Here is an 18851-nt window from a genome sequence, read left to right on the forward strand (position 1 = left end):
CTTGGGCCTACCAAAGCCTTGTGAGTGGATTTGGTAGACAGGATCTGAAAGGAGCCCATCATATATGTGTGTTTGTGTGTCTGTGTTTGTCACCCCACCATCGCTTGACAGCTGATGCTGGTGGGTCTGCACCCCTGTAACTTGGCAGTTCAGCAAGGGTGACTGATGGAATAAGTGTTACGCTTGCAGTGAGTGAGTTCTGGGGTTGATTTGTTTGACTAAAGGCGATGCTCCAGCATGGCTACAGTCAAATGACTGAAACAAAGTTGGACTAAATGCTTAGCAGCATTTCTTCCAGCCCTTTATGTTCTGAGTTCAAATTCCACTGAGGCTGATTTTGCCTTTCATCCTTTCGGTCAATAAAACAAATGCAAGTTGAAGACTGGGGTCAGTGTAAGCGACTTTCCCAACTTCTCTAAAATTGTTGTCCTTGTGCTATAATTTGAAACCATTATTTAAGCTTCTCTCATGATTATAAAGAATTTCACAATACCAGTATCCATCTCTGTTATTTATTGATGATAACTATTCACATTTATTCATATTTTCTCTGACACCAGAATGGAAGCCAGAAAGCTGATGAACATTTACGAATGATAGAAAATAAAGATGTGGCTGTTGATCAGTGTATTCTAGCTGCTGGGCACCAGTTTGAACCAGCAGAACAAAAGGAATTATTGAAGGCTGGTATTTTTTAATCATTGTGTTTTGTTATGAAATGTGTGCTTTTTAAAGTGTAAAAAATATAAGATTGATGTTGGATTGTACTCAATGTAAGGCATCAGCTGGCAGAGTTGTTCAAGCATTAGCTAAATCACTTTGTGGTAATTATTTTGGTTCTCTGCATGCAGAGTTCAAATCTCACTGAGATCAACTGTACCTTTCATTCTTTTAAAGCTGATAAAGTACCAGTCCCATACTGGAGATTGATTCTCACTGTCTCTCATTCTTTCTTTCTTTCTTTCTTTCTTTCTACCTGTCTGTTTTTCCCTCATCTGGAGAAAAAATCAGATCTGGTAAGACTTGGCGCAAGATGGGCTCTGCCAGGTCAAAAAATGCCTATGCCTTGCCCTGTAAGTGAATGTCACCCCTACAACTCAGTCAAGGAGTTGAGAGGCAAGGCATATTGAATGTACATAGATTATAATGTGGCCAATCTGTATTTTAAAGGAAATGCTTAATTTTGTCAACCAGACTACAAGAGAGATTGTACATGGCCAATCAATTTGCTAGAAGTAAAAGTCGAATCTTTCTTTAATCATATTCCCATTTTCTGAGAAAAGAATGCATTGGATAATTGATCCTGTGTTCTTTGTCTAAATGTAAAAACATGAAATGGATCACAGCTGGATTTACTTTGATTATAGATCTATTCAAAACTAACTTGTGTCTAAATAATAACATAAGTCTACTTCATTACCAAGAGAAAACTGTTTAAAAAGCTAACCAGCTTTAAGCACTTTTAAGGAAATTTATACAAAATAATAATAATAACCAGTTTTTATAACAGGAGATTAAGATGTTTTAAAAAATGTAGGTACATTTTGGTTTGCATAGTTTTGAATATATTATTATTGTTTATATTTATTCTTAACATTATAATAATGAACATATTATATACAGTGCTCAGATGCACCACAACTCGTCAGAAAAAATAACTAAAAGTGCATGAACAGTACATAGAATAATGTGCAGGAGGTGAACAGTGAACGAGTTGTTAAAAAAACATTCTTTCAGTATAAGTGCATTAAGCTACTTACATTTGTTCTTTGTTGTTATTTTTTACTTTTTCTTTGCAGGCCGCTGTATTTGGTAAAAGTTTCATTACTGAATATTCACCAAAGAAGTTTGTGTCAATGTGCCAGACACTTAGAGTTCTTAACCAAATTCGCCATTTCAGTATTGGAATACCGTTGACATATACACAGTATCCTTCTGTCCATAATCTTTTATTTTTGCATTTACAGCACAATAAACACTAAAGGGGTCATAGAGATTACATGAGATAATTTTTAGGATTTAAAGCAGGCATCTATTTATGTTCGAAGTCATGACTGAAATGTTCATTGAGAATAATTGTGAAGTTTGGTTATCATCATCATTATTGTTATTTTAGCATTGATTTTTCCATGTTTGCATGGGTCAGGCAAAACAAGTAGACATTAACATACACACACAAGAGGCTTCTTTCAGTTTCTGTCAACCAAATCCACTCAAAGCTTTGATTGACTATTGTAGAAGACATTTGCCCAAGGTACCATACAACGGGACAGAACTCAGAACCATGTAGTGAGAAAGCAAACTTCTTACCACACAGTCACATTTGTGCCTATTACATTTTTCTTAAATGAAGGTGCAGTGAAATTGTTGTGTTATATATTAATCACATCATCACAAGTTAAAAATCATCCTGCAGCCTGCTATTACTTTGTCCCTCTGAGTAAAAGCACAATTCTGTCTACTTCAGTTTACCTAACAAAAACAAGTTTCACTGATACTTTACAGTTCAGTTATAAAACAATGATTTAAACCAGGGGTGGGGAAACCCCCGTATTGCACCCACAGGCTGGTATACTCATATGTACAAAATATAGTCAATTTTTCATTTATAAAATTTATACAATACTTGTATGCCTTTTTGTGACATAGATCATGTTTCCACTACAACTTAAAACAGTTACACTCAAACAGAAAATCGTCCAGCTATTGTCATTTAAATGGAAATTTTGTTTTTGCTACAAAACACATATTGCTACCACCCCCTTGAGACCCAACTACACTCTAGCTGAAAAATATAGAATACCTCATAAGTAATATAAACGTTCTAAATTCAGTGGCGGCATTAATGAAGATGTTACATGTTAACTTAATGTGTTAAACTTACCTTTATTAACCCTTTTGTTACCAACCTGGCTGAAACTGGCTCTGGCTCTGCAGTACAAATGTCTCATTTTCATAAGTTTTGAATTAAAATGTTCCACCAAACCTTACCCACAATTTATGTTCCTAACACTAGCTTAATGATAACTAAGCTATTTTATTAAATTCTTTGTTACATTTAAAATCGATTGAAAGAAACACAGAGCATCTCAACAGAAATATGGTAACAAAAGGGTTAATGTATATCAAATTATACATAGATATATACAAGAATTACACTGATATAAGAGTTAGAACTTGTGACCCACCCATGGACCTTTTTTTTTTTTTTGTTTGGAAATTTTTGCCTGCCACACTAAAAGTTTCCCCACCCCTGATTTAAACAAACTAGTTCCACTCCAGCTACTCCCACTCACTCTTTTATAATGAGAGTACCATTTAGCTCCCCTACAGCAAGAAAGTTGTTTTATCTTGATCGCTTCTCCAAGCATAAAGCCACTCTCTCAAAGGGGCTATTTGTCTAGTGAGCTGCATGGCAACCTCACTAGTGCTGGTGCCACATTAAAAGTACTCTGTACATTCTGTGAAGTAGTTGAGGTTAGGAAGGACATCTAACCATAGAAATAATGCCAAAGCAGACATTAGCACAATGCACAGGATTTTGTTGAACTGTCCAACACTTGCAAGTATGGAAAATAGATGTTAAAATATGATGAAGACAGAAAAAAAGACATTCAGCTTTTGTCAGCCTGGAAATACAGATGTAAATTATTATTTTTTATATGGTGGAAGATACGTTTTAACTGTTCAAAAACACACAAAAATTGTTAACTTCACTCAATCATTTATTACTTGATGTCAAAATTTTTATCACACTAGTTCATATTGTCATTCAATTTCCTCTGCCCTGGATGTCTCCTATTGTCACAACACATTTCTTATAAATGCCTAATCCATCCCAGCATGGAATACAGGCATTATATGATGAGGATGATGATCTTATAAATTTGTGCAAAAAAAACACAAAAATCTATTTTCTTTCTTTTTTTTATGTTGTTGTTATCTTTATTTGAGGTCAACTGCTTTAAAATTCCTTAATACTTCATCAGATTGGAACTATTAACCAAAGAGGTTTTGATTGATCGATTAGTGTTGCGTATGAAATTCTTATTAGCTATTCGTATCTGCCAGTTTCTACATATTCCTGATGCTGAAGGTGTTAGTCGAATTCTTGCACATTGGGCATGCTACAAAGTACAGTATCTTATTTAAACCTATTTAATTGTGTGTATGTTTGTATGTGTGTGTCAAAAAATAAACTCCGTTCACTATTTTACTATTTTCTATTTTGATATTTAATCACTTTCACAAAAAATGCCTGCAAAAAATTCTCAACATCAAATAGCAAGATAAAATTCCTAATACTACTGTGATAAAGAGAGCTAATATGTGAAACATGAATGCTTTCCTAAGTAAATTCCAACTGCAGTGAAGTGGGCATATAATGTGCATACCCAGCTCTAGACTTGCTAAACAGATTTTCTTAGGTGAACTAGCAGTGGGCCCTCAGTTACATGGTGCACTAAAAAGGAGATACAAAGACATTCTTAAGACAATCTTGAAAAAGTGTAACTTAAAACAGACTACCTGGGAACATTTTGCTCAAGATCACTCACTGTGGGATAGTTCTCTGTACTCAGGAGTGCAGCACTCAGAATCAGAAATTATCAGAGAAACTAAAGAAATGTGGGCTGCATGGAAAGCAAGAGTCCCACCAACTCCTAATTCTGTTCTTAGAGTCCCACTGTAACCATGGATTTTTTGCCAATATTGGACAAAAAAAAGCCACCTCGGGACCTACAAAGAGAAAGCTATTAATCTGGTCATCTTGAAGAATGAATGTCATTTTAATATTTGCAAAGTTGCCTCAGTTTACATCTCTTGTTGCTATATGTACATCCCTAGTTGATATATTTTATTCTTTCCCATAATGAATTGCTGTTAATTTCTAGTAAATTTAATTAATTTATCTTTATTTTTGATTTTTTTTTTTTTTTCTCCACAGGTTCAACAGAAATACGAGAGTGATGAAGCAATAGCACATGCAATTTCACAAAAGTTGGGAGACACACCTGGAGTATCTTATTCAGAAATCGCTTGCAAAGCTACAGAATGTGGCAGAGACGAGTTAGCTATTAAGGTACAGTTTAACCACTTTATTCTTTTATTATATTTTTGTTACTTATGAAGGAAGATTACAGTTTACCAAAGTAATATCATCAATGAAATCTTTCATGGAATTGCCTATTATTATAAATAGTGGTGTTGTTTGTTCCTTCTCGAGCTATGTTGGGCTCATAAGGACCTGTTTGCTGGTTTCATTGACATATAGGTCCCCCACCTGGACAGGACGCCAGTCCATCACAGGTGAGCTGCTAGATGCAAGAGAAAAGAGCAAGAGAAAGTTGTGGTGAAAGAGTCAGCAGAGGTTCACCATTATCTTCTGCCAGAGCCACGTGGAGCTTAGGTGTTTCGCTCAGAAACACACACATCACATGGTCTGAGATTCGAACCCGCAATCCCGAGTTCTCTGCTCTAACCACTTGACCATGTGTCTCCACTTTATAAATAGTAAATTAGGTTAATTATAAAACGCATTCAAATAAGAACACTAAGAAAAAGACATAGTGAAGACAAAGAAGTAGCAGAAATGATGACAACATGACTCTGTTTAATTTACAAACACTTTTATTGCATTTATTATCATTTCTATTGTTCATTTGCACATTCACTTCAATGAGAAAAAAACATTTTCATATGAAATATTTATATATTGTGTATGGCTGCTAACAGATGTTACACTAACATCACTGCATTGATCAGAGAGGTGGTTAAAGATGGACAAATAGAGATGAGAAAGAGCTAAGAGAATATTTTATGTTGTTAGTCAGTCGTTATAAGCTCTCCTGCCCACCTACATCCTGAAGGCAGCTATATTTCCAACTTCCTCAGTGAGATTCACATCTGCCACTTAGACAATGGAGATAACCTTTACTGCTGGCTGCCTAAGTTACTCTCATAGGTTCCATTGGTAACTATCACCTCCCTATTTAATGGAAAAACGTGGCTTATGGGTGAAGGGTAGACAACCCATCTGGTTCGGTATTCCAAAACCCCAGCATGGTTGCAACCCACTAAATGGAACAAGTAAAAAGAGTAAACAAAAGGAGCTTTGTCTTAATCACAAGGGAGATACGTGGTCTCTACAAACTACAACAAGGGTAACTTGTCTGGAAAAGTAATATCTCTGAAAAAACGGATACACAGTAGAATGAACACTTTAGTACTAGGAAACAGATTCTCTGATGCTGGTGACATTATAAAAGATATCCACCCATAAAATCATGTATAAAAGCACAAAAGAAGGTTATATAAGAGAAAGTGGGGATTTTCTTTTTATTAAGTGATGAAGGATGACAACAGATCTGCCAAATCTTTACCAGCCTGGTAAAACAAGTGTAAAATAATGATGTTGATGAATGTTTTTTTTTTTATTTCTTGAGCTTTATTAACTGTAATTTGTTGGTCTTCCTCTTTTTTTTTATGAATAATTCTTATTTCTATTAATTTAAGGTGACATACACTTTTTTCTCTTTAAGCTTTTGGAGTTCGAACCTAAAGCTTCAGAACAAGTTCCACTATTAATGAAAATGAATAGGAATGAATTGGCATTGTCAAAGGCTATCAGTAGTGGTGATACAGATCTTGGTAAGAGACAGCAGTCATTCACATCCTATTTTACTTAAAATTTGTTTAAGACTTTGGGGCATATTTTGTTGCCTGATCATATATAAACAGAGAAATTAGCCATAGAATCATAATATAGATGTTTCAATATTTGCAATGGTAAATTTATTGTGAATTCTCTGCAACTTGTATTTTTATATACTTGTACTGACTATTCCACCACCTGAACAAAATTGTACTTTTGTACCGGATAAAATCAGAGTTTGTGTTAAAAAAGAACCATTTACCTCAAGAAGTCTTCCTAAAATGTCTTCTCTGCATAGAGAGACCAAATTGTTTCAACTGACACAATTTTCTGACAAAAATGTGGTAGGCCTAGTTACTTCAGTTAACTGTTTCCTCCACCTTATAACTATAAAGGTAGTCTGTTGTGTATCTGACATATAAAGTAAGTGTAATTTCCTTCCAACCAACTTCTTATGGTGTTAATTATGTAAACACATGCTTGTTTTTGTTCTGATAGCTGGTTTTCTCTTTTATATTTCTTACATCACAGCATCAAAGTGACAAATTGACCAAATCATTAGAGCATTGGACAAAATGTTTTGCAATGTATATTCTCATACCTTACACTGCAAGATCAAATTCTACTCAGGTCAACTTTGTCTTTCATTTTTCCAAGGTCAATGAATATAATAACAGTCTAGGGAGATGGACTGGCAGAAATTTTAAAGCATCAGAGTAGAGACCTTACAGTATTTCTTTTAGTTTTTTACATTTTGAGTTCAAATCCCACTATGGCTTGTTAGTCCATCACTCAGTTCAGTATTATTACATGGCCCTTTGGTGCCTTTAATGAAGTCCACTCTTTTGCAAACATTCAAGCTAGGTCTCCAGTTTAAAGATACCTCTCTCTCTCTCTCCTTTCCACTTCTCAGATGCCCTATAAAGGGTCATAAATACAGAACTTCTCACCTGACTAAAAGAAAAGCAACACAGCTTTGATGATAAATCACTAACCCTTTTGTTACTGTATTTCTTTCAATTACTTTAAATATAACAAAGAGTTTAGTAAAATAACTTAGTTATCATTCAGCTAGTGTTAGGAACATAAATTATGACTAAGGTTTGGTGGAAGATTTTTATTCAAAACTTATGAAAACAAGACATTTGTACTCAGAGCCAGTGCTGGTTTCAGCCGGGTTAGTAATGAAAGGGTTAAATATGCATCATCGATCCTTTTGATACCAACCCACTCAAAATTACCTGTGGGTCTAAGATACAAACTTCCTATTTTATATTGATCTAAATTAAAGCTTGTTGTGTCTTGAGAGGGTCATTAGGCCACTAATAATAAACACACAAACTTTTAAAGGCATGATGGTCCTCCCAAAACAAAATTTGTTTCAACACACAAATTCATATCAAGAATCTTGCAAACCAAATACAAAAACAAGCTAAATTAAAGCCTCCCATCAAAATTTCCTGTTAATTTATGCTCAAAATACTATCTTAATAAAAGCAAAGTTATATTACTAAGTTCATCGTTATTTTCAAAATTAACTGAAACAAAAGCAGTATATTTCGACAGAATTATAGTAACAAAAAGGTTAATAAAGTAGATTTAGCTTGTGCACCCACAGTAGCTCTAATGAGTTGAGCTGAGTATAAACACAGCCATGTGCTGTTGGTGTTACTGATTGAATGATCAGTGTATTTATGGGATCCTCATACTTGATTGTTAAATCTATACATTATCAGGCAATTAATTATATATATATATATCATCATATGTCCATTGTCCAACATATATAATCTTTTCTACACACTAATTTTTATTACTATTTATTATATATCTGGGGTTTTTGCCATGCTATCTAGGATTAAATGAATATATCATTAGAGGCATTATCTTATAATCGGATGCCCTTTTATCACTAATCTCCACCTGTTTTTCAAGTAAAGGATCTCTTATTCTACTTGTCTTTCAAAGCACAAAGGAAAATGACAACAGCACTACTTGCAACTTAATGATTTTCAGATACGTGCAAGTGCAGCCAAGCACAAAAATATACACACACATATAATTATACATATTTACATGTGCGTGTGTATATACACACACACACACACACACATATATATATATATATATATATATATATATATGATTGATTGATTGATTGATTCTAGTTTCAGCTCATGAGCTGTGGCCATACTGGGGCACCGCCATTTGGTGTTGCTACATGGTTTTACTTCACGAATGCCTTTTAGCAACTGCCATTTGGTGCATGAGAGAGTTTGATGCAGCTGCCCTCATCTGCACCTCCTGCCGTGAAGTTGGTTTATCTGGGATACCTGACAAGAAGAGATCCAGTTTCATTTTAAAGACATCTGCATCCACCCCATGCAGGTCTCTTAGATTCTTCAGGAGGATATTGAAGAGCTGTGGGCCTCGGAAGCCCAGGCTATCACAGTATCTTGTCCTACATCTTGATGGCAAATTTGGAGTCCTAGGCACCACGCAGTGGCGCCCAGTTCTGGCATTTGTGTGACTCTCGATGCCAAAGTTTGGGACAAGTCCCTCCAGGATCTTCCAGATGTATATTATGGCATATCTTTCTCACCTACGCTCCAAGGAATAGAGTTTTAATCTCTTGAGTCTCTCCCAGTAGCTTATATTCTGCATAGAGGCTATCTTCTTCGTGTAGCTACGTTGGATCGCCTCAAGATCTGTGATCAACTTGACACTGGATGGTGACCATAGCTGAGAGCAATAGTCAAAATGGCTTAGGACAAGTGTCCTCCAGAGGACCATCATGGTTTCTTGTTCTCTTGTTCTAAAGGTTCTGAGAATCCATCCGGCCAGTCGTCTACATTTCATTGCCAATTTAGCAACATGTACATGAAAGGTTGCGTCATCACTCATGTAAATACCCAGGTCACGGACTGATTGTGCCTCTGGGATTGCAATTCCTCCGGGTCCAGTGTATTCATTGGGTATTGCATTTAGTTTTGCATGCTGATAGTATAAAGCTTGAAACTTTTCAGCATTGAACTGCATACTATTCTTTTCAGCCCACTTGTATATTTTGTCCAGCTCACATTGCAGGCATTTAGTGTCCTCAGGGTTCTGTATTGCCTGTGAAACTTTTGTATCATCTGCATAACTTGTGATTGTGGCTCTCTGCGTGGCTGAGGGCATGTCTGAGAGGGCCATTATGAACAGTAGTGGTCCCAAAACAGTGCCCTGTGGAACACCGCTCACTATTTGCGTGTTAATGGAAGTGGCCCCATTGGCTACCACCACCTGACTTCTATCTTTCAGAAAGTCATGAAGCCATTCTCCCAGTTTTCCAACTATGCTGAGATCACGCAGTTTGTGACATATCATTCCATGATCGACTTTATCAAAGGCCTTTGCAAAGTCGAGATATATCACTTCCACATTTGAGTGGTTGAGCAGTCGTTTCAGCACCCAGTCATAGTGTTGTAGGAGCTGAGTTAAGCAGCTTCTCCCTGGTCGGAAACCATGTTGGGTGTCAGGCAGCAAGTCATTTTCTTCAAGGAAGGTGATCAGTTTCCTTCTGACTATTCATTCCATGACCTTGCTGATGTGTGAGGTCAGAGAGATAGGTCTGTAGTTCTTGGCCTCCGCTCTGCTACCTCCTTTATGAATAGGGCATATTTTACCTTCCTTCAGTTTTCTTGGAAGTTTGCCAGCTGCAAGGAAGCTCTGAAAGAGGAACTGCAGTGGTCTTGCTAGGACTCTCTTACATACTTTTAGGAGGATTGCTGGGAATCCATCGGGGCCAGTAGTTGAGTCTATTTTCATTTCATCTATAGCCTTTATTACATCGTCTTCCTTTATATCGATGTAATTTATCGTCGCCGCCTCTGATTTTATATCTGCAGTGGTAAAGAAGTCAGTTGGATTGGTGATTTGGAAATGCCCAAGGGGTGGAGTGAAAACACTCTTGAATTGCTCATTCAGTATTTCACTTACCCTCATTGGTTTTCCTGTGAGTGTGCCATCCTTTTCAAGGAGTGGCCCTATCCTACAGTGCACCGTAGCTGTTTCTTTGGCATACCTGTAGAAAGCTTTGGGGTTAGATTTTATGTTGTCTATAGCCCAGGCTTCTTTGTCTGCTCTTTCCTTTTCATGGGAGAGTTGCAGACATTTTTCAATTTCCAAGTGTTTTATTTTCAGGTGGGACTTTTCACTGCTTTCAATTTGTTTGTTTAGGTGATTTGAAATTTTTGTACGCTGTCTCATTAAAATTTTCCTCTCTCTGGGGATTTTGTTCTTGTGTACAGTGGCCTTTCTCTCTGGGACACATTTGTAGCATATGGCTTGCATTACAGACATGAATTGTTGAAGTTTCACGTCGATGTCTGGCGAGGAGAGACATTCAGGCCAGTTTTGTTTGAGGATCTCTTTCTCAATTTGTTTCCAGTTTGCCTTATGGAAGTTCAAGCTGGAAAGATTCTGAGGGTTTCTTGTAGGCTGCATGTCCATGCTTTCCTTTGGCCCGTACATGGTCAGCTCTACCATGTTGTGATCTGAGAGTAGTGTCGGTGTCACTTTCACATTATGGATGAGATCCATATTATTTGTGAAGCAGAGATCCAGTGTGTTACCTGCCCTGGTTGGTTGGTTGGAGTATTACTTGCTCCATGTACAGGGTGTTGATGAGGTTCAGGAGGGACCTCGCCTGTCCTCGTTCACATCTTGTCATTCCTGGGAGAGAAAGGCCCTCGGGCCATCTGACATTGGGTAGATTGAAGTCTCCCATAAGAAGTACACTTATGTGTTGTTCTAATGTGATTAGAACTTCTTCTATTTTTATAAGGCAGTCTTCAAACTTGCCTACATGGCTTGGGGCATCTGGAGGGCGATATGTAGCACACACAACTACATCAAGTTGCCTTATATGTACAATTAGTGTGTCACACACCGAGTTTGAGTATGACAAAAGGACCTGGGGTGTGAGGTCCTCACAGATGTACATAGCGACTCCTCCATGACTCCTTTCTTTTCTGTCGGTCCGTAGTACAACATACTGTAGTATGTGTAATTCCGCATCTGCTATGTCCAGTTTCAGGTGCGTTTCCGTAAGTGCTATGCATAAGGCTTGATTGCATGCAACAAAGTCTCTCAAGAACGGGATTTTTGTCCTGTTACTGAGTGTTTGCAGTCCTCTGATGTTCAGTAGGAGCATCGAGGTGAGGTGTATGCTGTTGCCGGCGGTGTCCACCTTGGGTCTGTTTGCTGTGGTGGTCTTGTATATTGTGTCTTGTATCTTGTATATATATATACATATACACACATATATCCCTTCTTCCTGACCATTAAACTAATACACCTGTCTTCATCTTTTGTTTTCTGTAAATTTGTACTATATATATTTGTATTTCAGGATGGCACTATATATGCGTTCTTCACTTGTTTATTACTGTTCTTATTCTAACTTGTGTCCATTGTCTGGAAATCTTTTGTCACACATCTGTGACCTCTTCATCAACACTTTCCATCCTCATGTGTGCTCCTGCTCCGCTTAGTCCATTCTGTTCTCTTATATGAACAGGTCACATTTCCTGTTGTATGAACAGGAAATATTTGTGTGACAAAATATTTCCGGACAATAGACATGAGTTAGAATAAGAACAGTAATAAATGAGTGAAGAACGAATATATAGTGCATGCATTTATTTGGCAAAAAAGGAATAAAAAATTACCATTCTGAAACAGAACATGATCTGTTTCAACACAGTTTCACATCAGGAATCTTGCAACACAAGTTCATAAACGTATATATATGTGTGTGTGTGTGTGTTGTATGTCTTGTAGCCTGTTTTTTCGTTGTTTAAAAAAATGTCCATTTCCACGGTTCTGCTTTTATGTTTTCGTTTCTCATTGTGTTCGTTTTTTTGATGTCCTGTACCCATATATGCATGTTTATATACATATAGATGTAGGTAGTACATATATGTATGTATATATGCATATGTTTTATTTATTTTTTTGTTATTATATATATATATATATATATATATATATATATGACGTTGCCAGCCTCGCCTGGCCCCCTTGCCGGTGACACGTAAAAGCACCATCCGTTCATGGCCGTTTGCCAGCTCTGTCTGGCACCTGTGCGGGTGGCACGTAAAAAGCACCCACTACACTCACGGAGTGGTTGGCGTTAGGAAGGGCATCCAGCCGTAGAAACACTGCCAGATCTGATTGGGCCTGACGAAGCCTTCCAGCTTCACAGACCCCAGTTGAACCGTCCAACCCATGCTAGCATGGAAAACGGACGCTAAATGATGATGATGATGATGATGACAGGCTTTGTACAGTTTCTGTCTACCAAATTCACTCATTAAGCATGGCTTAACACAGGTGTAACACAGAAGGACTCAACCTGAAACCATGTGGTTGTGAAGCAAACTTCTCACCCACACAGACAGACTGTGCCTCTACATCTACATAATATTAGTTTGTCTTAGCAGTTAGCATTCATTTGCTACTTTCAGTTACTCCTCTGCAAATATGTGTCAAGGCACTAAAGTCACATGTTTGCAGAGTGGAAAATTTTATCGAGTTGACCTCCATACTTTGGGATGATGAAAGGCAAAGTTGACCCGAGTCAAATTTCAACTTTAAACATAGACTGACAGTCTGCTATTTCTGCCTCTACTCCTCTACTATCATATTATAATTAATATATTAACACCATAACATAATCTTCTTTTTTTTTTTTTTTTTTTGTTCTGCAGTATATACAGTTTTACTGAAACTACAGGACTCTAATTCGTCAGATTTTCCACGTCAAATCCGCAATATGCCAATGGCTTATTTCCTCTACTTACAGGTGAGTGTATTGGTAAACCTTCATACACATTCTATCTCTGCCATAAGGTATATGAATGTAGTAAATTCATTACATTTGTAGTGAGTTTGTTTCAAATGAAACTGCTGACCAAATGCACAATTATTAACCTTATTTACTAATTTCTTTTTTGTTTGTTTATGTGTGTATTTTTACTTTTGTTTCTTTCTGTTTGCAATATATTTATGGTTGGGCGCTTTCAGATAATTTGTGCCGTCCACTTTTCCATGCTTGCATGGAGGAGATAGAATTCAATGAGGTAAATTTTTTACAACTGGATGTCCTTCCTGTCACCAACCCTTACTTGTTTCCAAGCAAGGTCATATTTCCCCATGCCAGACATGTTTTCAGAGGAGGTTGAAAACAAAAGACACTGCTTATAAGACAGTGGCACTTACAATTACCAAATTTTATCAACACAAAGAGAGAGACACACATACACACATACCTACAAGTACATATACACATGATAAACTTCTTTCATTTTCCCTCTACCAAATCTACTCACAAGTCTTTAGTCAGCCCATGTTTCTAGTAGAAGGCACTTGCCTAAAGTGCCATGCTGTGGGACTGAACTCAGAATCACTTTGTTGGGGAGCAAATTTATTAACCTCATGACCATGCCTGTGCCTCACAGACATGTCTGCGCCTATACTGGTTAAGAATTTTCTGGCAAGCGCAGGAGACAACTGCACACAAGTTTTGGTTTTATTCTGACCTCCTCAATGAAGTATAACCACCCCATACTTTACTTACCTAAGTAATTATGAATCAATCACTCTAATTTTGTTTAATTTTGTATTAACAGTATTGTCGAAAACAGAACCGCAAGGAACTTCAGAACATGTATTATACAGAAGATAACTATTTAGAAGATGGCTTATGTCACATAATTGATAGCTTCACTTACGAAGTAAGTATTGATTTGGTTTTAATTCTGACATATTTTTTAATTGATATTCATTTCTGAGTTCTTGATGCCAGCCTAGTGTGTGTGTGTGTGCATGTGCGTGCAAACGTACATACGTACATACAGGGTGTGGTGAATATATTATCATCTAAATTATGCAAAAATGAAAATAACACTGACATCTCGTTTTAAAAGATATATTTACTAAAATTACATAAAAATATCTTGAAATACTAAAGAGTAAATTTATTCTATAAAATCGCCATTGGCTTCAACCATGGCCTCCAGACGACTTCAAAATCTTCTGCAACTCTTCTGGACGGTCTCCTTGTTTAAGTTGGTGAATACTGCCATAATTCTTGCCTTCAGTTCATTTTTGGTGTTACAAGAAGTTTTGTTGGTCTCTCACTCAACTGCACCCCACACATAATAATCAAGGGGGTTGCAGTCTGGGGAATTAGGTGGCCAGATATTGGGGTGATGTGGTCGCAGAAATTGTCTGACAGCCATGACTATGTTCTCCTGCTTGTATGGCATGGTGCAGAGTCCTGTTGTCAGACATAGACTCTTCCAGCAGCCACCCTCTTACCCAGGGCAGCACTATCTCCTCCAGGCATTTGATGTAGGCCTCCATGTTGAGTCTGAGGCTGTTATAACATCGCCATCACTAGTGATCACTCCAAACACCATGATGTTGGTTGGATGTTTGATTTTTATCAAAAATCGGTACATGGTTTGGCAACACAGCAAGCCAACAGTTCTGTGTGTTCACCATTTGTTTATATTGGAGCTTCTAGCACAAATACCAAGCAGTATAACATGTTGTTTCCAAATTTCTGGCAGAGTGAATTGCATCATGGTGCTGTTTTTCTCACAGATGGTGCCCAACTGACCTTACTATACTGTGTAGTCAACAAAATCAAAAATAAACAATGCACATGCATGAAATTTAAAATATAAAATGGCAACAATTTACCCGTCACACCCTGCATGCATGTATGTGTGTATATATATATATTGATTAAAATTATATTTCAAAGTTACAAAAATTACAAGTTTTTTTAATTCTCCCAAAAAGCAATGAGTAGTTAATAGTTCAGAAGATGAACTTACCATATTTCCCAGCATAAAAGTTGAATTTTGTAAACCAAAATTTATAGCCAAAAAAAAGGTAAGTCAACTTATACACCAAGATGGATTTGGAGGAATGACAATTCTGTGTGAAATGCAGTAGGATTTGTAAAGATGGTGGTGATGTCTGAATGTTTATGCTACATGTTTACATTCTACACTACATCAACTTGCATTATGCTGAAGTTGAACTTTATCATAACTGACACTTGCAGCCAGCCTGCAGCAGCATAACAAGCTCAAAATAACTTTGCGAAGAAACTGCTAGATTAAATGTTTGGATTCATGCTAAAAATCATTTTCATTTATGTACAAATATATTTTATTGTTATTGCAGCGATTAGAGGACCGAATGTGTGCACTTAAGGATGCTGTGATTCGTTTTAATAAATCAAAAAATGAATTCATTACTAAGGTAAGCAACTTTTAATTTTGAAATTCAAAAAATACAAGCTCATGTGTCATTGGAACTCAATCTTTCTCTTATTTGGGGACAGTATAATCCATGGTATACCAATTGAACGTATGGTTACAGCTGGAATGCCTTTGATCTGAGGTTGCTTGACCAGGGCTCACTTGTGTCTAAGCAACAGTTCTAACCCTTTAACATTCAGATTACTCTGTCAAATGTAATGCTTATTTATTCACATTGTTTTGAATTAATCATGCATTATCTTGTAAGTTTGAGATTTTGATGATGTAATTGTTTTTCAAATAACATTTTAGGGTAGGTATGAAAAGCTGGATCTGGCTAGTTTGAACATAAAACAGAATATTTTGGCTAAATATGGTTGGTTTATATATAAAATAATGAAATTATTGTATACTGTGCTCAGGTGCACCACAACTTGTCAAAAGTGTGTATAAAGCATATGCAGTAATGTACAAATGTCTGGAAAGTGAACAGTGTATGAGTTTAAATCATAAAGGGTTAAATAATTGTTAAAAGTAGTACAACAGGTTTTTATAGAAGTTTTGAAAATCTATTTGATAATAGATTTTACAATGTATTCACTGATGTGTCAAATCTTTTATTTATTATTGGCACTAACTCAATCAGCAAACAGAAGAACAAATCAAGTTGCTGGATATGCAGCAGAAATTTGAAGAGGAATTTAACCGGCGTTATATTGACCTGACTTTACACGAGACAATACATCAATTGATTGTGGATGATAAGCTGAAACAAGCTGAGTTTATGCGAAAAACTTTTAAAGTTCCTGACAGAAGGTAAACTCATGCATACTTGAAAAATATTCTCTATATATTTTCGAATTCTGATATTCAGCTAAACATTCTTGTTAACTATGCTATGATATCTCGAGTATTATTTTGTTGTCATTTTTGCCCAAGTTCCTGTTGAATGTTGTTTTTCATATGTTCCTTTGAATGTACAGATAACAGAATATTGATTTCTTGCATATCAAATGTTATTGTTTCATTGAAGCCATTGGGCCTTACTCTAACTATAACTAATTGATACCTCTGAATAGAATAAACATGCTAATTTCTGTTGAATTATCTTTAATTAATCAACATTTGGTTGTTATTGAAAAATTTACAAATTCCTCCAATAATGATACTCTGTATTTAACCAAGAAGAGTGTTTTAATACAAATATAACAGGAAAAAACATAATTGATGGGTATTATAACCTTATTAAATTCACTAACAGAAAGACTGCTAGTTTTCTACTACTTATTACCACTTGATAATATTTTCTCATTTGATTCCCAATTCTTATAATTTTTATGGTATTTTAGGTCTAATTATTTCTTTGTATAATAGTGCTCACTTGCTTAATAAATATTGCTTTCATTATTTTATCACAGTCATAATCTCTCTTTTTTAAACAAACATCAAGGTAGTCCAAATACATTTAGTGTGCAAAAAAATAGCAGTGATCACAGAGATATTTTAATACCTATAGTGTATCAAATTGCCATAGCAACAAACTCACTTGATAATTCTTAGATAATAGCAGAAAGGAAATAAGTCAAATGAGTTCAAAGCTTCATTAAGTGTTAATAAGTTGTCCAATATAATTGTTTTCTAGTATTTTTTATTCTTTTACCTGTTTCAGTCATTTGACTGCAGCCATGCTGGAGCACCACCTTTAGTCAAGCAAATTGACCCCAGGACTTATTCTTTGTAAGCCTAGTACTTATTCTTTCGGTCTCTTTTGCCGAACTGCCAAGTTACGGGCATGTAAACACACCAGCATCAGTTGACGGGGAACAAACACAGACATACAAACACACACACACACACACATATATATACATATAGATACAAAATAAGAAAATGGAGGAATACACCTTAATCAGTAATCAACTACCAGATAATACCCATTCACATAATTTATTAACCAAATACATATGAACATCAAGGTCAAACACAATAATACAGAACAAAACAGTGCACATCAATGAGTAATATGATACAATAAGTACAATACGTATAAATAAATAAATATAAATATAAACTATATTGTAATATATTACTCATTGATGTGCACTGTTTTGTTCTGTATTATTGTGTTTGACCTTGATGTTCATATGTTGTTGGTTAATAAATTATATGAATTGGTATTATCTGGTTGTTGATTACTGATTAAGGTGTATTCCTCCATTTTCTTATTTTGTATTATGAATTTGTGGTAAAACATTTTACCTTCGCCCATATAATACAATAAATGAATTAATTGCATCGCAATTCTTAACATTTATGTATTAACTTTGTTGGGTGCTTTACTGGCAGTATATTGGATATTGTTATCCCATGGTGGGTTGCACTCACAACCCCTATCTCAATTTATACATATAGATATATATATGACGGGCTTCTTTCAGTTTCCTTTTACCAAATCCACTCACAAGGCTTTGGTCAACCCAAGGCTATAGTAGAAGACACTTGCCCAAGGTTCCACACAGTGCAACTGAACCTGGAACCATGTGGTTGGTAAGAAGCTACTTACCACACAACCACTCCTGTGCCGAGCATTTACACGGCAAATTTAAGTCAACAAAATACCTGATTTCCTCATCTGAAATAACGAAATAAAACATGAAATGAAAAAATTGCAATGAATATATATTTAAGTAAATTACTATTAATGAAAACAATTAGAGGTGGAAGAGAGAGAGAGAGAGTGAGAGTGAGAGACTGTGTTGCAAATGAAAATGAAAAATTTCGCCAGAACATATTAATATTGTTTATCAAATGGTGAAACCTACGCTGCAGTGATCGTAAAGCTCGGCAACAAATATTTAAATTTATGATATTAAATA

At 36.0% G+C, this 18851-nt stretch overlaps 1 protein-coding gene across 1 annotated transcript in view; it reads left to right on the forward strand.

Moving 5' to 3' along the window:
- LOC115213100 (vacuolar protein sorting-associated protein 16 homolog) overlaps positions 1 to 18851 on the forward strand; it is a 42044-nt gene that overhangs the window by 17428 nt on the left and 5765 nt on the right. The window contains exons 12-20 of the mRNA XM_029782025.2: positions 561 to 683; positions 1800 to 1927; positions 3990 to 4134; positions 4946 to 5080; positions 6540 to 6648; positions 13408 to 13502; positions 14329 to 14433; positions 15899 to 15976; positions 16622 to 16791. Of these exons, the coding sequence (XP_029637885.1) occupies positions 561 to 683; positions 1800 to 1927; positions 3990 to 4134; positions 4946 to 5080; positions 6540 to 6648; positions 13408 to 13502; positions 14329 to 14433; positions 15899 to 15976; positions 16622 to 16791 (1088 nt within the window). The remainder of the gene's footprint in view (positions 1 to 560; positions 684 to 1799; positions 1928 to 3989; positions 4135 to 4945; positions 5081 to 6539; positions 6649 to 13407; positions 13503 to 14328; positions 14434 to 15898; positions 15977 to 16621; positions 16792 to 18851) is intronic.

The sequence above is a fragment of the Octopus sinensis genome, linkage group LG6 (assembly GCF_006345805.1).
Source record: "Octopus sinensis linkage group LG6, ASM634580v1, whole genome shotgun sequence".
Lineage (NCBI taxonomy): Eukaryota > Metazoa > Mollusca > Cephalopoda > Octopoda > Octopodidae > Octopus > Octopus sinensis.